The following is a 22,291-nucleotide window of genomic DNA, read 5'->3' on the forward strand; positions in this document are numbered from 1 at the left end:
CAGTCAATAAAGAATTTCATATTTTAAAACATATGCTACTTCCTTATATATATATTTGTTCACGGGTCTTATAAAACTAAGCTAGCGCTGATACGGAGGGCCGCATAATCATTTATTTAATTTTTTTTGACAAGTATACTTAACCACGGGAGGCCATATAGTCATATTACATTGTAGTGGACAGGTTATCTTATATATGAACAAACAATCGATACATTGCTACAGCGAGAAGATTTATTTTTATTATCATTATTATTCGTTACATAAATTCGAGATGCCTATCAATCAATAAATAACCTATTAATTAAGAATACTTTTTTAAAGATTTTTTTCCTTGCCACACAGAATTAATATTTCCTACCGAATCCTGTGCATAGCAATATCAGATTTTACAACACTTAGCGAAAAGATAGATAAGAGAACAAATTTAATAAGTAATATGTTAAACAACATAGCAAAAGTATTTATTTATAAAGGAAGGATCCTATAACACTTTTATTAGCAAATTATCTCACATGTTGGACGACATTTTTGTGAATAAAAACCAAACCGCAATGGATTTGAAGCTAATGTTTTGAAGATATGTTCCTCTTATCAAGTTCTACGTGCCTACCAAAAATGAGCACATTCCGAAATTTAAAACCTCATAGTCAACCGGTCTTAATTTCGATGGCCAGAGATCCGTTAATTTTCAACGGCTCATTTTCAAAGTTGTAGATGATGGTGTTATACATCTCTAAATACACTCATTTTCGGTAGGAACGTAGAGTTATATTATAGTAACATATCCCCAAAATATTAACTCCATATCCGATACGGTTTGGTTTTTATTCGCAAAAATAACATTCAACGTGTGAGATACTGTGTTAATAAAAGTGTGAGGGGATCCCTCCTCTTATTTATATACAATATAAGAACATCTAAACTTAGTAATATTTTTTGCAGATGTTGTTGGGACCTTAAGGTGTCTTTCGAAAAGTCAGATGAAACGTAGAAAGAACGAAACCGATGCACCATCATATGATCTTCTGATACAAAACCACAGTGGAATTTTGATAAGGGCAACTAAATATTTCAGGAATTCCCAACCAAACAAAGGAAAAATTGATGTTTGAAAATCTTATAACACTCGACAAAGCACTAAAAATGTTATACAAGAGAGAAAAGTTGATGGTAAGATCTGAAAAGTGGTTCAATTCAAATTATATCTAAATGCAAAAAAATTTATAAAAGAATCGAATGCAATGCAGGGCGCAACATTTACCGTTAAAGGAATAATTACTGGAATTGAGTCAGCATCTCTATGGTACTACATGGCATGTCCAGTACGCAAAGAATGGCATGTCTTCATGAAAGGCGAGTCATGGTGCAATAAATGTGCAGTCATAGTAAACGCACCAATTTCACAGTAACAAGTAGAAATGTTAAGTTACAAATATCCATCTATCTGTTATTACATGTTATTAAAAAAAATATTACTAAACTAACGCATGCTTTGTGACGGTTAAATTCTCAAACTTATAGCACGCGACAGTAACAACAACGATATATTCACATCAATGGGACAAACAACTGAAGTGGTTATAGATAACAATATTAGAGTACCAGAAAGGATGGCATTGCCAATGATAGATGTGCAGGTAACCGTAATGTTTAAGATAAGCACAATTTTCGGGAAAAAGAAACAAAACAGAATGCAACTTCTTAATGAAAAATTTTGTTTTGCAGAAAAACCGGACAAACTATGTAGAAGAAATGTTAACTGCAATAGGTAAATCATTAATCTTTAGGTTCATAATTGAAGATAAAAACTTCATATATCTCGCCTTAAAATCACATGCCATAATTCATTATGATGATGCTTTGGGAAATCATATCTACTAACAAAAACGAAAGAGTGAGTACAAACCCTGACGAAGAATAACTCCTCATACCTACTAAGAAAAATCTGGTAAAAAAAAGGAAATATAACACTATAGAAAATGACGATGATATGTCAATGTTGGTCTATATGAACATGATGATGAAATGGCGAAATTATGGAGAGGGATTCTGACATACCATCGTTGTCGAGATAGATAAAGAAGGCAATGAAGTGTTTACTTATAAATGGAGATTATAGATAACATGAGTATTCAGTTTTAGACATACCACTTTTCAAACATATTATTATTCTTCGAGAGTATATTGTTTAAATTTTTTTAAACCAAAATTAATCGTGGCAATTTTAAACTAAATGGATGGCGAAACTTATAATTAGAAGTGCAACATGATGCTCTTTCTTGGGGACCAATGCGCATCTTGGACAATGTCTATTAAGTTGTATCATGGAACTACGCTTAAGTAGTAGTTCAAACACCACCAACAACCATGTAGTACTGACAAGGTGATATATAAAACTGGATTCAACATAGTAGTATTGTTGCATTGAACGACTTCTAAATCTCGACATAAATAAAGCTACCTCTGTAGTAACACTGCATGCATGCCTCTTGGATCACATTTCTTTTTATTTTCTTTTGAAAATTGCAATTCAAAAATTTAGATGTGGTATATATATATCTTCCCAAACTTTTACCGATAAATTCTCTGGGTAGGACAATTTGTTAATAAAAAAAAGATTGGACAAAAAAGGTGTGCAATTATGTTGAATTGCAAATAATTATAGGTATATAAAATTTAATTATTTTAAATCCAAAATTTATGGAGGAAACTTCTTTTTAATTATTCATTAGATACTTAAAGGGTGTCAGAGTTACCCATCCATTTAAAAATTAAACTAATCAAAGAGTATTAACAAAAAATATAATGCATTTGATCATGGTTGCGGGGCGAAGCCCCGCTACACCAAATTAGCTGATCCCACCAGTCCCAGTGCATAGCACGGGTTACATATATTGTAATTATAATAAATCAAGCGAAGAAAGTTCATCTATAAAAAATAAAAAAACTGATGCAACACTAATACTTTGTGACATTTATATTCTCCAACTAATAGTACGCGACGATGTCAACAATGGGACGAATGGCTGAAATGGTTATAGATGACGTTAGAATAACAAAAATGATGGCATTACCAACGGTGGACGTAAAGGTAACTTTTGTGTCTTGAATATTCAGGGAATGACACATACAAGTTATATATAAAAAAACTTTTATGGGATGATTTTCTTTTGCAGAAAAAAAAAACATGACAGACTGTGTTGAAGAAATATAAGTTGCAATAGGGAAAACAATGATATTTAATGAAAGAAACTTCCTCCATCACAGTCTAGCTGCACATGACATATTTCACTATGATAATGCTTTGGAAAAAACATATCTCTTGAACAAAAATGAAAAGGTAACTACATGCCAATATTATTTCAGACATGCCAATATAAATTATGTCGAATTCAATAAAACCGAATTGAACACAAGTAATAAAAACATAAATTCTGCAGAAATATAAATACAATTGGAGAACAATCATTATGTCAATGCAGATCACCAGGGCAAGGTCTCTACAAAAACCAAATAACTGGTGAAGTATTTGCTCCTGGCATAGAACAACTCCAGACACCTACTAAGAAAGACCTGGTAAACAAAAGAAATCCGATGACATGTCAACTTTGGTCGAGCTGGATGTACATGATGGTGAAATGGACTATATTATGGAGAGGGATCCTGACATGCCATCATTAGTCGAGATAGAAGAAGAAGGCAACGAAGTATTTACGTATTAATAGAGGTTAGATGGCATGAGTATTTATTTTTGGTCACACTGCTTTTAGAACATATTATTTATTCTCCAACACTATAATTTTAAAAAATGTACTTCTAAATGACCAGTTATTACTCCTACATTTATCATGGATGCGACCCTTATAATTAACAGTGCTACGATATTCTTACTTCAGAACCAATACCCATCTTATATATATTACATATGATACCACCACTCTTATATATAATTCAATAAGATACTCAGGTATGAAAGGAACATTAGCTAATTTAGTTTAGGAACCTTAGAGATCAACACTAAAAGCAATCAGAATCAGATGATGTCGGACTGGTATGTGAAACCAAACAATTGCTTGGAGCTAATATCATTGAAAGAACGTGCACAACCAAACATTGAAAGAACATGCACAGCCAAACTTTTGAATCCCATAATAAATCAACCATATCAAGTTATAGGAGGACATACCAGTGGGTCTACTCTAAAATTAACGCTTTCCTAATATAATCAAAATTCTACGGCTGCAATAAGTGATAGCCCTTGCATGCTTTTGATTTGGATTTACATATTATGAGTGAAGAAAATAAAATGATTTAGATTTAGATTTGGATTTAGATTTTATGAGTAAAGAAAGTATTAGAATACGAGATTTATAGAAAAAAAAAGGAAGATTACTGAAATAATACAATTCATGAATCAAAATGAGAAAAGAAGACCTGTTATAGATTTTGATGACAAAATTCGAATGAAAAACTGTTTAACAGTTCATGGATTTAAGAAGAAAAATTAGAATCTCATGGACGTAGAAAATATTAAGATTTGAATTTAGGGGAAATTTCATAGGATGAGAGAGGTGAGAGATGATGTAGGATAAGAAATTAAAAGAAATCTTTGGATTATAACAAAAAGTCCACTAATCGAGATCAATGATTTGTCATTTGTGTATAAAGATTCTTTTACGCTATTAAGACAAATCTTTCTCCTTTACGTTTACGTAAAGATTTTTACTCCCGGCAACTCAAATCTAAATATCTCAATGAGGTGGATCGGAATTGATTTGGTGTGTTCTCACCCAGTTGGATCGACTGTTATTGGAATTTACTAAAATAAACAGTACGTAAAATAATAAAGCCCCAAATTGATTAAGGAAGGAAGATGATGTGCAAACCAAATTTGGAGCGCTATAAAAGATTTAGGCCGCACCGTATACACTGTAAATACTACAAAGTCTGTTACAGTTTTTAGGCTAAAACACAAATATATTCACCAGACTCTCTGTGTAGCACCAAATACCCCACAATATATTAATTATCGACCGATATCAAACTTTCCTACTAATCAAAATATAATCCATCAATCATTTTTAAAGATGTTCCAATGTATACGAACCACGGGCGCGGGACGAAGTCCCGCCACATCCAATCAACAGTTCACACCAGACACGGTGCGTAGCACGGATTACATACTAGTAGTATTAGGAAATAATATAGGAGTCTATATTTAGGAGATATACACTTTAAGGAGTTTGAGTTATATTAGGAAAGTGTCTATGTTTAGAGTTTGATCTTAGGTAGGAAAGTGCCTTGAGTGGTCGTCAAATTTGTGAACAATATAAATAGGCTGTTGAGCCATGAAAGTTGATACACCAAGATTATTATCAATGTAGATGTTTAATGCTTCCGCGTTTATACTCTCCTCTCTCTTGCTCGATCCTTAACATGGTATCAGAGCAAGGTGAGAGGAAGGGAGAGGAGAAGGAGAAAGAGAAAGAAGATGAGACAGTAATGTCCTAAAACTTCCGAAGGGGACCGAGATGTCCTAAAACTACGAAGATGGGACCGAAATGTCCTTAAACTACGAAGGGGACCGAAACGTCCTTAAACTACGATCTGAAGATTTTTTTTTTTTCACAAAAGTATTGAAAAAAAAAAAAAAAAAAAAAAACCGAAGTTAAATTTCTTTGGTCCAAGATGGGCATTCGTGATCTACATGCTCCATCTTGAGGGAGGGTATTAGAAAATAATATAGGAGTCTATATTTAGGAGATATACACTTTAAGGAGTTTGAGTTATATTAGGAAAGTGTCTATGTTTAGAGTTTGATCTTAGGTAGGAAAGTGCCTTGAGTGGTCGTCAAATTTGTGAACAATATAAATAGGCTGTTGAGCCATGAAAGTTGATACACCAAGATTATTATCAATGTAGATGTTTAATGCTTCCGCGTTTATACTCTCCTCTCTCTTGCTCGATCCTTAACAAGTAGTAATATATAATCCACAATACTCTTATAGTTTCAGAGATGACCAGATGTAAATGGAAAATGTCAGTGATTTAAGTTTCTAACCACTACACCGACACATCCATAAGGAACAACACTAAAATAGAAAATCACACTTGCAGGAAACTGGCCTTCAAAGTTCAAACAAGCCGGAAAAAAACTGATTTAAACTCATTAATGAAGCCAAAATCATGGCTATTCCTCTATTTCCTTTTTATTGTTCTGAATTATAGATACAAAAAAATATGTATATCAATATATGCAGGTTCCACCCCCTCTTGAGATGGTTTAAACATATTACATACAATGTATATTTTTGTTGATTTGACTGGGAGTATAAATGGAGTGGATATATCAAAAATTTCTTCATTTTAATGGAAGACATGAGTTGATGCATTGGGTTCCGCACTTGAAACGGAAGAAGAAAAATGACACCTTTTACTGCTATCACATGGGATTTGCATTGGGTTTGCAATTAATTGATATTATCTCGCAATCTAAAAAAATTAAGTTTGTACTTAGAAGCATAAAAATTTAAGTTACTGGAGTCTCCTTGATTTTGTACAGAGTATTAAGACCGGTTTTTATTTATTAGTTACCAGCAAAGTCGACTAATTACTTAAAAAAAGACATTGAATTGTTCATACGAATAATTAGAAAATGAAGAGAAAGTAATTGAAAGGTAAATAATAATATTGGAACGCCTGTTAATTAACAAAAGTTTCATACAATAATATCATACGAACTATCTGTAAATAAATGCAGATAGTCGTCAATCAAAGTATCGTTATTGAGTACATTATAGTGTCATATTTGACAACAATGGTAAAGTGACTGAATATATTACTACGAACAATATCTAGGCATAAAACTCTAATTAAACATCTATCTTTCTGGCCATATGTGCGCACAAATTGCAGCACAACGGGGTATGTATGTAACTCCAAACTCGAGTGATCAGAACAGTACTGGTACGTATCATGAGTATACATACCTAGCCTTCTGATTTTGCGCTTTGTCAATGGCACATTATTGATACAAATAGAAAAACTGATGATTGATGTAGGTGAAGTCGATGAATGCAACCGGCCTGATATATAGAACTCTGTGTAGGCGTCCGATAGAGTAGTGTTTAACCAAGCGTAAGCATTTCTAAAGCCACATGGCACCGGCATGTTTGAGAAGTGGTTTGAGTGTGCCATTGAGATGAAGAGTCATGACTTCATTCGGTCCACCGAGGAGCTCACGACCAATGAATACGGCCGGTACAGTTGGTGTACGACCTAATAATGTCAGCAACACCAATTCGATTTCAGTTCCTTTTGGGTCTTGGTCAAGTTCATGAACTACAGGGCTCACTCCGAGCTCGTTGAATAGACTCTTGATAGTATGACACATGCAACATGTTGTCTTGCTGAAGATTACAACTGCGTGTTGTGATGACAAAGTCCTTACCATCTCCATTGCTGCTAGCTCTTACAATTTGATCAACTTCGCAGAGAAAACTTCGACTTAACCAATAAGTTAAAATGCAGAATATATATATGATAAACGAAACACTAGAAATGATTGAGACAGTTTTGTAGAGAGAAATAGTAGAAAGCTAGGGTTGTTTGTGACGAGTTGTGTGTTCCTGTAATGACTTATATTTATAGCAGACGTTTGCATGGGGAATATATCGATTTGTATCTCTTAAAAATTAGAAAACATGAGAAGAATATTGTGAAAAAATATAAAGTTAAAGAAAAAAGAAAAGAGAATTTTGAAATAGATATTTGACGAGTGGGGGGGATTCTACAAAGTTGCACCATGATATGATCATTGTTTGATGTTGATTTGTAGTAGACACACTGCCATGCATTCAGTCTCACTCGAACTAGAACAATGTTCCTGATGTGTTATATCATTTCAAGTTTTCATGGGGTTATAATTTTAAGTGCGGAACAATTAGTTTGGCCATACGTGAGACGTAATCGTATCTGAAGATGTCATTCTAGTGAAAGGGTAATATAAAAATATGAGAATTTATGTGATCAAAAGATGGTGTACGTCATTCATTTTCATTGACCATCTCTGGAACATGATTAGAAATCGATCGACTGTTGTAGCTCCTACTTTAAATCTGCTTCACAAGTGGGTGTAAAAAGGAAAAGCAATTGCAGAGAGAATATAGAGAGATAAATCCAGGATATTTTTTTGAAGACGTGGTTTGTAATGAAAACAATAGGCCGACGAAGATTTGACGATAATGGTGAACACACTATTATAACATCACCAAGATGCAATATTCTCCATGCTAGCTGGCCAGTATACATTCTTGGTGGTCATTTTTCTTCAAATGTACGTACATTTGAACAAAGTAGAATCAAAGTGATATTTGATATATTATTCTGAATAGACAACACTGTTTGTGATAGTTGCGTTAATCGAATTAATTGGTATCTTCTCGTGCAATTGGTTTTATTTATTTTTATATAAAGTCCGTACTTTTCTTCCTTTTTGCATTGATAAGAAGATGGAGAAGAAGAAATATTCCGTATAGGAGCATCTGATAAGGATATCGTGTAGGACAAGATTGAAGCAGCTTTTCATTCCCAATTGATCTGCTATCAATCTTTCTCTTCTCTTCTTTATCAATTGTAAAGTGACATATAGTTAGACTAGAATCCAATTCATTCCATGACAGACTAGATCGATCTTACGTAACAACGTGGGAAATATTTGGACTTCAAAAACTACATCTAAGTGCATTTTCTTTATCAGAGGAAAAAAAGAAAGAAGAAATATGTGGATTTGGAACCGGCCAACGGTATAATATCCCTCAGTCGCAGCCCCCTTTTCAACAGGGAATCTGGTACCAGTTATCCATTACCCTACAAAGAAAGGGAAAGATCACATTCAAACAACACCACTTGAAAAGTTTCTTGTTTTTTTTGGTTGCCAAAGACCAAATTAGATAGAGGTCGATTTCGAGCTTCCGACATATAAAAAAGCAAAGGCCGTATAATAAGATTGATAATAACGTAGATTGTAATAGGTATAATCAATGTGGATGGCCAAACGAGAATAGAGAAGCCAACCTATTAAAATGACCTTCAGTACTATGTAAGCACAGGCAGCCTAATTTGGATTGTGTGATAAGCTAGATTTCAGTCAGATCTAGGTGAGTTAGTAGATCCAGGGGGGGGAAACATGATGTTAAATTCATATATAACCATTGGTGAAGAGTTAAAATCTTAGTGGAAATGGTTGCATGAAGTGGTTTTTACCAGGGATCTTGTGAACTCTAGTAGTATTTGCAACACAATGCCTAAGCAACGATTCCACATGTTACGATTCTGCGAATCCCCAACAAAAATAATCCTCCTCTTTCCGCGCAATCTCTCAAGAAAATCAGTAGCATTTAAGCTGTAGAATATTGAAATTGCATTTTTCACAGTTCAGCACCACATGAAAATTAAGTAAAGTTATTTTTTGTAGCTGACATAACAAGATAGAATGAATTCAGTAAATATAATGATGCTGCTCGTTACCTTGGTAAATTACATGCAGTCATCCGGTTGCCAATTCCATCTTAAATAATCTTCATTAGGCCTTCCATTTACATGACAGTTGAAACCCTTATCAATATGAGGACATGAACCAACAGGATAATATGGCTCATTATTTTCATCTCTATACCTTGCATTTTTTGAATCTTCAGAATATTTCTCTTCGTAGGTCCTTCCCATTTCTCCAGAAATCAGCAATCCAGGAGAAACATCGGTTAACGGCCGATGTAGTGGTAGTATGAATAGTACCACCAAACCCATGGAAAAGTGATTAACTAAGATCCCGTCTTACGTTGTTTAGTCAGCTTTGTTGGTTGCTAACTAACTGGTACGAATAAACAAACAGTTTTGTCGCAAACAGAAAGTAACCTGTTATAGGGGCCGCATGGTTTATTAGAGCAAGTCTTATGGTAGAATTCATCCATCTTTCATCTTCCACGCCACCTCAGCATTTGGAACTGTGGATGGAAGCGCAAGTGTAATGGTGGAATAGTAGAAACGCTATTCTTAATGGAGCTAAAAAACGCAATTAAGAATGGAGCTAAAAAAACGCAATTAAGAATGGAGCTTTTTTTTTCAGCCGTTAGATTTCAACAACTCATTTTAAATCTACGGATAAAAAAAAACGCAATTCTTAATTGCGTTTTTTTAACTCCATTTATAAGTGCGTTTAAGCCTATTTTTATTGGCGTTCAGATGGATTCCACGAACCCTTCCACGAAACCGTGGAACCTTGCTTGGATTTTCTATGGAAGACCCCGACTTGGAAGCCACTAGACTTGACATTCCATGGTTTTTCCACACTTGGAATAGTTTGGATTCCACCGTTAGACTTGCTCTTAGAGGGGCGGTAGTGCAATAGTAATGTCCCTCTAGTTGGTTAGGAGATGTCCTATAAAGAGTGTAAATTAACTAGATTACCCTCCCCATTTTTTAACCTAAATCAAAGCTAAATTAAAATTTTGTTTTCTTTCTTCTTCTCTTCTCCTCCTCCCATCAACCGTAACCTCCATTAAAACTCAAAATTTCATCATTTTCGATTAATCGACGATTCGAAAATTAATCAAGTGTAGTGTAATGACTTTGAGGTATGTTTTGAAAACCCAGTTACGATTTGGTTTATTTTGTTCGATTTTAGTTTAATTTCTATCAAAAATTAGGGTTTTAGATGAAAATTGAAATTGAAATTTCTGGGTTTATGTGAGTTACGGTTGATTTTAACTCAATTACGAACTGTAACTGAATATTTTGATGTTGTTACGGTTAGTAATAGTTCAATTACCAACCGTATGTTCTTATATCTGAGAATTTTCTTCAGTTACGGTTGGTATCGAGCATTTAGTTATCAACCATAACTGGTTTTATGATTGGGTTTTCTTCAAATTTAACCAGTTACGGTTGGTAGTTCATCTTTTACGAACCGTAACTTCGATTTACGGTTGGTTATGAGCAAAATTCCAACCGTAATTAGCTCTGAAAATGTAAAAAAAAATGATTTTTTTATGTATTTTAGATAATTTTGAGCAACAAAAAGCTAGTTGGGACTAATTTAGATGTATATCCGATCATTTTCAGGGCCTGATTCTTCATTTTGTTGGTTAATTTCTTCAATTGATTGAGATTGATCTTCTCCTCTAAACCATTTTTTATTTTAGTTCTAAAAATTTGATTTTGGTCTTGATTTTGAGTTAATATAAGTGAAATTAATCATTAACACTAAACTTGATTATCATCATTAAACTAGGTTATCAATTATGATGATTAATTTGTCATTTCCAGTATTTTTTTTATAAGAAACACCTTGAATGATCGTGTAATGATCCGTTTTGTCCTATTAAAATACCGTCCCTCTAATAAATCATGCCACCCCTATAACTGGTTACAACAGAAAGAATGTACACTGAAATCATTTAGTAACACGTGGTATGCATGCATACTCCAGATAGCTGCCCAAGTCACAGCTACAAAGGATCAAAGGATGTACATTTAGTACCACGTGGTATGCAGGAAACATGCAAACTCCACTCATCAAGTTTTAGGGAAGTATATAACATTAATAGAGTGTTGGGAATATACTAGTAGTATCTACTACGGTTACCATGAAGAGGAAAGAAGTAAAAAAAAATATTAATCAATGCATCGAAATACTACCCAATGAATTGAACAGAGTTGAATTATTTTTCAACTTACGGTTTCAGAGATGACCAGATGTAAATGGAAAATGTCAGTGATTTAAGTTTCTAACAACTACACCTACACAACTCAGTTAGCAGTAACGCCAAGATTTAAGTCATCAATTCCACAAGGAACAGTAAAATAGAAAGAAAATCACACTTGCAGAAAACTGGCCTTCAAAGTTCCAACAAGCCGGAGAAAAACCTGACAAATGTACTCATTTAATGAAGCCAATATCATGGCTGTTCCTCTATTTCCTTTTAAATTGTTTGAAGTATAGATACAAAAAGAATATATATCAATATATGCAGGTTCCACCCCCGCTTGAGACGGTTTAAACATATTACATACAATGTATATTTTTGTTGATTTGACAGGGAGTATAAGTGGAGTGGAAACGTCAAAATTTTCTTCATTTTAATGGAAGACATGAGTTGATGCATAATATTCACTCTCGTTAAACACGGGTCTTAAATCTTCTTGACACATAAAATCTAAAGGAAATGAAACAAGATGACCTCTTATTGTCCCTAGTCTCTCCATTGGATCTGTTGCTTTAACATCTCCGTTATGATATGATTCTAGCTTCCCTGGAGCTATTCCTAAATCTATTGTCGTATGTCCTAGTTTCTCCTTCCAGTATCCCATACTCTGTCTAATTGCCGCTCTGCAAGTAATGAATGTGATATCAGGGAAATAGTTGACAAGACATCAAAATGGACCATGTCTTCGACATTAAATAGAGATGTACAAACTTCATAACAGAACTAAATCATACCTGGTGTGTATAAGATCATTGGGAACGCAAGCAAAAACATCTTGGTATATCGTGGTATTAGTCTGGAAAAAAGATTACACAAGTTTAGCAACTTGGAGTCTTTAGACCATTGCAAGACTAAATTCCAAAAAAGAAAAAGAAAAAAAAGAAACTCTTTTTATGGTTTTCAAATAGTCTAGTCATAATGACTTTTCAGATAGTTTTAAGATTCTTAAGAAATTCCACTTAAGATGAGAAAACTTGCACCATTTAAAAAGCTATTGATAGCAAAACTTTTAAGTCATTTCCAAAAAGAAGGGTCAGACTTTCATAGTCACCGGAGAAACTAATTTATCCATATTCCAACATACCTTGGCAGTTGCCATCCATATATCTTTGTATGTTGTGTCGATCACGGGGTCACTGATTTGAATCATCTAGAACAGAAATGAACATGCACGCAGTCAAATTCATGCACGATCCTCTAAAAATCTTCTGGCATGTAACTTGCTCATTGTCCTACAATCTAGGTGCACTAGTATATTCACAAAGAAAAAGTAGGCCGTAAATATGAACATATTATTAGAAACAACCAATTGGTTCAACTTCCAAGTTAACAAACCTCTCCGGCGCAAAGACCAAGGTGTTCGGCCCATAAGGATTGACGAAGACTAAAAGCAAATTTGCCAGCTTTCCAACGCATTCCATTCATGGATGAGTCAACAAATTCTTTATCTTCAATTAGTACATCAATCTGAAATAGAACGTTCATTTTCAGATGGAAAGAGGAAGAAGGTTGTTTCGACAAAAAAAGGATACTGAATCTTGATAAGTAACATAATTCAATGAAAATAACAACATATTAAGCAATGGAGCATGAATCGTTACCTCAGAGTCTCTTTCTCCAAGCAAACTTCTATCATTGATATTAGCTGATCCAATTAAGGCCACACGATCATCAACTATCATCACCTTACTGTGGACATAAATCTGCTTGAAAGAATATGCACAAGACTTAAACAAAAAAATCATGTAAAAGAACGAAAACATAAATATAAGCTGAACATCAAATGCAACGAAACTGACCTGGTTGGTAGCTAGTGAACCACCATCAGAAAGTCTTCCGTAAGCTCTCAGACCGTAGAAAGAAATGTAATCATTTGCTCTTGGGCCAATCATATCATAAAGATTATGCAAGATAGAGTTTCGTCCTCTGGAAATAGTTCGATATTGCCAGTGCATTATAGCTCTCACAGAAGCTGCACCAGTATCGTCGAGACCCCCCTGCACATTGAACCCAGGAAGTAAATTAGAAAACCAATTTCTACCATGATAATACAAACAACTTGATGGAACAATTCGTACCTGGAACCCAGGCAGGAGCGGTATGACAACAATAACCCTGAAAGACTTTTCTTCTCTGTGGGCTCGTATGATACGTCTATACAATGCTTCTAAGACACGATTCCGTATCATTTCATCTCCCGACAGACCTGATATAAAAAATTGATTCTGGGAACAAGGAAAAGTGAATAAAAGAAACTAATTAAGAAAGATTCTTAGTAGAATAAAATGTCTCCCAAATATGAAATCTTGCGAATTTCATAAAACAACTCTTAAGTAAAATGAAACCAAGCAAACATGTATTTGTTTACTATGTTGTACCCTATAGTATGCTATCTTCTCTAAAGTAAAGCACATACGATTCATAAGTGAAGCTTCCATGGTTACACATATGCATTGAATTTCATATAAAGCAAAATATAAACGTTTTATCTAATATAACTACTACCTCTATGTAAACAAAATGTTCTGCATTTTCAATGAGAGAGCAGTATGCATTGTGAATGCTCTCCTCAGTTTGGCTTGTTCCAGCAGACCATTGACCAACGCTTCTAATAATCTGCATGATGCGAGTCACAGTAAAAAGTTATAATATGGTAAACATATTCCAGAAAGAAAAGTTATTTATATGCATTCTTGTGCTGATTACACAAAAATCATTAAAAAAAATGTAAAGCTCGGCGAAAAATATCATGCATATTAGTATACACTAAAAGTAACTTCGGAACTACAATGATTTTTAAGTTCCCAAAGTGATAACGTTTCAGTTTCACAATTAGAAGTGCACCCTCATCATCAGGTTAAATATCCATGACATTAAAAGTATCATGCATATTAGTATACATTAGAAGTAACTTCGGAACTACAATGATTTTTAAGTTCCCAAAGTAATAACGTTTCAGTTTCACAATTAGAAGTGCACCCTCATCATCAGGTTAAATATCCATGACAATAACCTCAGGAGGCAAAACCAAGTTCTAAATTTTTGTTGGCCACCAGTTAATGTTTGCCTAAGAATACGCACAAGCTTGTTGCAGATAATGCAGTACCGGCAAGTATTAATACATTATCACTAAAAAACAACTATAAAGAGCTTAAAGCAACGAAAAACATTACGAGATCAAAAGAATGCACCATAGATGGCACGACGATGTAGGTAGTACTATGAGTTCATAATATACAGCTTACCTGACAACGGCACGAGCTACGGGGACCAACTTGGCCAGCTTCATCATCAGAAACAACTTGCGCGCCCCTCTCTTGTGTTTCCCACCACTCATTATCGCCGTTCCCATCCGCCTGTCTCACCATGGCAGGAGAAGTTTTCCTCTGAGAATTCAACGAATCAAGGTCATCAATGAATTCTTTCATTTGATAATCTGGAACTATAGGTTGAACTCTTGACTTCCTGAAGGAAAATGGAAGATTTCGACTAACATTGCTCGAATCATTTTGATTGGCGTCCAAGCCGCATAATTGTGAGTTTCCATTTACATCATCCAATCCATCAGCTTCCTGTGGTAAAAGCAGTGGGATGTCTGGTGATGATGATCTGGAAAAGGAATCCTGTCTATCGATGCCCATGTGACTTTCTTCCACTTCCTTAATTTCAGCCTCTATTTCTTCGCCCCTTGCCATGTAATGAGGGATAACCATATGCTGCTGAGGCATGAGTAGTGGAATTGCTTGCTCATTAGGAGCTTTGTTTCTCTAGAAGAATGCCAACAATATTGATCGTTACCAAGTAAGCTTTTCAGTATAGGAAAATATCCTGAAGAGAAAAAAAAATACCTTGGCATAGTTCCAGCGCTGCACAAAATGCCTTGCTACATCACGGCAAGGTGGTCCCCAGAGGGCACAATGGACATCATGCCATGGCATGCGAGGATATTTGGAACGGTCTAATTCATCTTTCATAGTATCTTCCCACGTATTTGGTTCAGATTCCCTAAAAAAAATGTTAGTTGATAAGAAAAGAAACCATCTTATAATGTTTAATTTTGAACTAATTGAAGATGATCGAAATCCAAACTTGTGCAGTTAGACGCTACTACCCACCAAAAATCATCAATGGTTATTATACCAGTGCATTCAATTCAATGTCTGGGTTTGGCAGTTCAATATTGATGATACCGCACACAACCATCGACTACACAAATTTACAATTGATTCTATTTATCATGTCAATCTCACTTCTCTCTCCCTTTTTAGATACAAGTATACATAAAACCTCAACTCTAAACTAGGAAATTTATCAGGAAAAGGATGAAAACAAACCTGGGGTTGTAGTAGTCCTTTCCAGGCCATACGTCAGGAGGACAATCACCTAATTTATGTTCACCTGTGTCGTAGCGACCAAAACAAAGATCTAGACCTCCAATGAAGCAAATTCGATAATCAACGATAACAAGTTTTTCGTGATGGGACCTGTGTGCAGTCAATAACTTATCATCAACTGCCGCAACCATTGTAATCTAACTCAACCTCGACGAAAGTTTTGAGCACCTCTCCCAAATGGATAACGTACCATAAATAGACTCCAGATGAGAAATGATCAGGATAACGCAATACCCTTACATTCTCATGAATGTTAAGAAGCTTTCGCTTGCTGTAGACGCTGTTTATTTTCAAAGCAAGAGCAACTTCCTTGTACATAAGAACATAAATCTGCACAAATTCACCCAGTTCATCAAACTTGGAGGATATCCAATCCCATGATAAAATCTAGAACTAACACATATTTGCATGTGATTATGAAGCAGATTAATTTTGCAATACGTTTATTAGAGTTCAAGATACCGAAAACGAAACGAGAATGCTCATCGATAAGAGTACTTGGCCAGAAATATAGGCATTTATCATTTTTCTAATTAAGTGAAGAAAAAGCAAGATGATGTATGTATTACATCATTATATGACAGGACCTATAAAATCGTCAGTGGAGAGTAGTTGAAATGGTGTTATATGTTGCATCCTTAAAAATGCATATTTAATTATTTATTTTTTTGTGCGGTAACGAATTTTGGTGCTAACGAGTTCGGAACTCACGTCACTGGAATCATCAACCAATGGCTTTACCACTGGACTACAGTGACATCAACAAAAAATGCATATTTAATTAAGACATACTCCCTACAGTTTTCTCCGTTTTAAAATAAGAGATACTATCACTTTTTCAATTTGGCCTATTTTTAGGCTAAAATAAAAAGTGATAGTATCTCTTTTCAAAAACGGAGGTACTACTAAAAAGGCATTGATAGAGGTACAATGTAGATGGACGCCAACTATGAATATACCAGTTAACTTAATAGTTGCCATAGAGTCCAACTGTTAACAGTGAAATACTAAGTCGTGGAAAGTCCATAAACAAAGATGTGCAACTTTATAGTCCAACTGTGAATATACCAGTTAACTTAATAGTTGCTATCGAGTCCAACTGTTAACAGTGATATACTGTCATAATCTCTAAGATGCGCCAAAGGTAGGATGGTGATCTATGAAACATGATTACAAGAAGATATAATGCACAATATCCACTTAAAACATCAACTATAAAAGGAGGTATGAGGGGAAAAGTACCTGAACTCCTTCTTTGGCTTTTGCTTCAATTATCGCATCAAGCCTAGAGGACTCTTGTGTGCTAAAAGGACGTCTTAAATACAGTTCTGGGCACAGCCACCAGCCTGTAATAAATACCTACATAGGAATCTCAATCCCTTCAGAATTTAGTCTAAACAATTTCAAGATGAAAAATCTGCATTATGGCTGATTGCTAACCTCTGATTTTGCTCCCTCAATGGCTGATGCAATTGCATGAAATGCTGCTTGTCCATCAACGAACCATTGAGCCTGACTTCCATCTTCAATCAAGCCCCTTGGTGGAGCGAAAGAACCAAAACGATGAGGATGGCACCAACCTTCAGGGGGCCTTAAACCGGCATCATTAATTGATGCAACCCAATCTCTAACTTTACCATCGCTTTTAGCTCTTAACTTTATGCTCCGACTACCGCAAGATACCTGTTTAATGAGATTATCAAGTATTAGTCGATCCGCTGCATGTCTATCTTTTTAATGAAATGTCTATTTCCATGTCATTACATACTATCCACTATCCGGCCTTTAAAAAATTGGATATCTCGACTTCGGAATCCAACACGGTCAAATAAAGGTCATCTGTTCTTTTACGTATGAAATGATAGTCTAAGCTGGAAACGTCGCAAATACTGAAGTCAAATAAGTCATAATAAAAAATGACTTATCAAAGCAACATCACTTCAGTACAGTATCTTCACAATGCTAATTGCCAAAAAGTCAGATAAAGAGTTACTTTCATGCTACAGTCATAGTGTATCTGTGTTCCTTATAAATCTACCAATTAGTAATAGTTGGTACAGTATACAAATCACATAAGGAACATGAAGCAGTTGCTATCTCACGTCAACGTAATGGAAACAGCATTTCTCAAACCGACACTAAGGAAAGTAACAATGACCTTAAGTTCCCAAAAAGCCATAAGCAGCTTACCTCAAATGCATGACGTCAACGTAATGGAAACAGCATTTCTCAAACCGACACTAAGGAAAGTAACAATGACCTTAAGTTCCCAAAAAGCCATAAGCAGCTTACCTCAAATGCATGACGTAGTGGATTGCGATCCTTTATCTCTTTGGCTAAAGATACTCGACCTTCTCCATTACCATCTGAGGCTGGCAGTACATCGAAAACAATTATATCCAAGGGTTTTGTATCAAAAGGATCCCCCAGCAAAGCCAGGAAGCCAGGTTTCAGTACAGCCCATACCTACAAGCAAAGCAAGTGATACATACCATATTTTAGGATAGTTTTAGCATTTGACAAACTGATAAGTTAGTAATACATCTTTTAATGATGAAACTCTACTAAAACATTTGTCTGCATATCCAATAAACTCTATAGCAGTAAATATAGCATGACAGTTAAAGTATGCATCAACTTGAGTGACTAAAAAGAGTTCCTGAATGAGTTGGGAGTGTCTTGTGATGTTCATTTTTAAGGTTTACTGGTATTTGTCAAATGCAGTTTCCACAATGTGCTTTTACTACAATTTTGTGTTGCCATTAAATTCTATTCTCCAGTCAAAGCAATCTAATACACATGAGCTATTGCATGGTGCCAAGTTTTACATAACTACCCTCTACTGGTGTTCCCTGTTCAAAGCAATCTAATATCCATTCTAATCCCAAACCCAGATGGTATTATTAATGTCGCCAAGAACATGAACACCAGGTTGTCTATCATTAACATACACGTCAATTTTACAGGAGAGACTATTACCTTTTGCCAATTGTCATTCCAGCAATTAAACAAACAGCATGAACAACATTTTGTATCATCATCATCCCTTGGAATTTTGGGGAGATGCTTGACCATTACATAGTCTTCTTTCAGCTTTGGCCCATATTCTGGAGCAAATGATAACTTTGAAACCTCCAAAAACTTGCAAACCTACAGGACCAAACTAATCACTGTGATTAATATCCAAGGTACATAACCGAACGAGAGAGAGAGAGAGAGAGTTTCATGCACATACCTCTGGAGAATTGGCAATGTCCAAGTTCCCAAGAAAATTATTCAAATACCCTTGCATTGCAACCTTTGCATTATCCGAAATAGACTGTTGTCTTCCTAATGCGGGCCGAATAATCGGTAACGCAGCACTCGACGGTACATCTCTGCATTAAAACCAGCCTTTAGGATTATAAGAACTACTACGCACCTAATATCATACAATACAGACCAAACTAACTTAACACATTGACATGCACCTGTTTTTTGCACTTTCGTCATGATGAACATTAACAGCTTCCTCATCATCACCTTCGTCATCATCATGTTGTACTACCGCTGTATGTTCTCCTATTCCTAGTGTTTGAAGAAATTCTTTAACCTTCATACAAATTTTCAAATACTCATTAAGTATTAAAACAATACTACATTGCGATTACATCGAAATTGAAACATTACCACAAAAAGAACTCAAACTCAAAATTACCTGCTCTTGTTTATCCTCAATAATATCTTGAAATTCCTGTATGAGTGCTCGTTTCTTCAATCCGATATGTAAATAGATCACTTGTGTTGCTTTCTTCAATAACTGCCATTTAAACTAGTAAAAACAAAAAACAAAACCAAACCTTATCAAATTCTTCTTCCCACATTGAAGTTAACCTAATCAACTAATCTCTTCACATTCATTGTTTTTCCTTGTTTATAGTTCCATTGATTATAACTAAGCCAATCAAATCCTCATTAATACACACAATTATTGTTAAATTCATTGATAATAACTGAATCAAATCAGATCAAAATCTAATCGTGAAAAATACCTGTTTATACTGAAATTCGACAGTATAAGAAAGAGTAAAAGGACTAATATCAGCAGCATCAGGACGAGATACAGAAACAACAGTAGCTTTAGGTAATTCATCGAAAATCCAGTTTTGTTGTGATGACTGAATTTGGTGAGGAAGAGATGACGATGAAATCGACGGTTCTGATCGCATTTGAAAGTATCGATGACTATGATGATGATTGCCGTTTGTAGAAATCCCTAATTCTTCTGGTGATTCCATCTCTGGAAAAATTTACAAAGAATTTCTCTTTATTTTGTTTTTTCTGTTAGATTGAGTTGTAAAAGAAAAATCCGAACTGTAGAAGAAGGAAATTTGGTTATATTTACGACGATTCTGTGTTTCGGACAATTAGCTCCTCTTACATCTGGAAGGACTATCCAACTAATGATCGCCGCGTGTGATTTGGAAACCGGTATTTTTGTGCTGGGGGACAGTTAAGTCTTTGTTTTGCTTCGAGGACACTTTTTTTCCCAAGCAAAATGAATTTTATACTTCGTTTCGTTGCGACGAATTCGGTTTTTAGCGAAATTTAAGGAAATTAAGAGAACTAATCGTTGAAATAGATAAAAGAAGTAAAATGAAATGGTTTCCATGATACTTGTTAACAAAAGAAATAAAGTGACGTGGTCCACATGGCATTTGTCTCAAAACAAGTTAAGAGAATGTGGTCCCAAAAATTAAAATAACATTTGACTTTTCCGATTAGGAAACTGACATATTTATTTATAGAAACTGGTCTATTAAAAAACACCGACGGAGTACAATTTATCATAACAACAAACCAATTCTAAAAAGTCTCTGGTTCCTATCATGAGTGGTGAAGGGGTTACCGAGATTAGCAGGAATACAATTTGAATGATCCGACGGTCTAAATTTGATGAAACGGCACCCTGTTAATTCCGGTCATCCCCTTTAGCAATCATGGTTCCCACCAAGTCTTGACCATAATCCGCAATCAAATCTAAAATCAGTTCCTTCATGTCTTGCTCTCTTTTACTTTATTATTTTTCTTTTTTTGGGTGTGGGACTCTATTATCTAGCAAGTTTGAAGCCTACCTCATTTGAAGTAAAAGCGGTCATTTCGAAGTAAACCTCAAAAACACATCAGCCAACTATCTTCGTTAGTGGCTGGTTTATTTTCATTAATGACTGACTTATCCCTGATTAATTAGTGTTAATTTCAAAAAAATAATAAATGCTTAATGTTATTAGCATAGAAATCAACCAATGTAATTGATCAAGAAAACATGAAAAGATTTTTTGTTGCGAAAACATTAGCTAAGAATCAGTGGATGTTCATGTCCCCGTTGGCCGATTTCGGGTTAATGTTCCTCATTTACGAAAAACATGAAGAATCGGTAGACAATTCTTTATATAAAGGCCGATTGCGACAATCAGCGAATGTGAACGCATTTATAAACTGATTGTGACGTTTATTTATATAAAGTCTGATTGCGACAGATATAGGTGTTTCTATAAAGTGATTACAACCTCAGGCGTGTGTAGAGGTTTATATTAGTGGATTGTAGCATATAAAATATGTAGAAATTTTGGGCATTTTCTTTAAGCAGAATCGGTCTATATGAATGTCCACATCGACCGATTTTGGGTTAATATTCTTCAATCACGAAGAACAATGGGCAGACGTGTATGTGCATGTCCATGAATTGTCCATGAATTGTGCAAAATCGGATAAATCCAGAAGAACTAAATTCTTAAATTTTTGAATTTTGAATTTTTGAATGAATCAAATCCCTAATGAAGAGGAACGGATTAATAGAAAGTACCTGTGAGAGGGGAATTTAATAGATTTGGTTCAAATTTTTAAGTTTTAATAATAAAGGTAGCTTAGTAGTTTCACCCTTTTTAGACACATATTATCCCTCTCATCTAGGTGGGCGAAGAAAATTATCAAACTCGTTAGACTTTGTTAGGCTTAAACTCCTTTTTAGACACATATTATCAAACTCGTTAGGCTTTGTTACCTAACTTGAGTTTTAATTTCAAGAATAGTTGCTTTGAATATCCATAAATACTAGCATTGTTTTTTTTTCTTTTGAAGCACTTGAAT

At 34.8% G+C, this 22,291-nt stretch overlaps 1 protein-coding gene across 3 annotated transcripts; it reads right to left on the reverse strand.

Moving 5' to 3' along the window:
- Positions 1-11,938: 11,938 nt before the first annotated feature.
- Positions 11,939-20,585, reverse strand: LOC113345437 (phospholipase D zeta 1-like). 3 transcript variants are annotated; one of them, XM_026589210.1, is made up of 21 exons: positions 20,194-20,585; positions 19,860-19,973; positions 19,633-19,754; positions 19,398-19,539; positions 19,142-19,312; positions 18,455-18,628; positions 17,603-17,845; positions 17,405-17,521; positions 16,353-16,492; positions 16,103-16,252; positions 15,617-15,773; positions 15,263-15,535; positions 15,014-15,154; positions 14,274-14,384; positions 13,847-13,993; positions 13,568-13,765; positions 13,370-13,471; positions 13,104-13,235; positions 12,853-12,918; positions 12,503-12,564; positions 11,939-12,391 (listed from the first exon to the last, which is right to left on the reverse strand). In XM_026589210.1, the coding sequence occupies exons 1-21, from the start codon at positions 20,437-20,439 to the stop codon at positions 12,142-12,144; spliced, it is 3,258 nt and encodes a 1,085-aa protein (XP_026444995.1). In that variant the 5' UTR covers positions 20,440-20,585; the 3' UTR covers positions 11,939-12,141. The 3 variants fall into 3 exon arrangements, with proteins under 3 accessions (XP_026444995.1, XP_026444994.1, XP_026444996.1); XM_026589209.1 differs by having other exon boundaries at positions 15,014-15,535; XM_026589211.1 differs by lacking the exons at positions 19,860-19,973; positions 20,194-20,585 and having other exon boundaries at positions 15,014-15,535; positions 19,398-19,555; positions 19,633-19,751.
- Positions 20,586-22,291: the final 1,706 nt, after the last annotated feature.

This window comes from Papaver somniferum, unplaced genomic scaffold (assembly GCF_003573695.1).
Source record: "Papaver somniferum cultivar HN1 unplaced genomic scaffold, ASM357369v1 unplaced-scaffold_81, whole genome shotgun sequence".
Taxonomy (NCBI): Eukaryota; Viridiplantae; Streptophyta; class Magnoliopsida; order Ranunculales; family Papaveraceae; genus Papaver; species Papaver somniferum.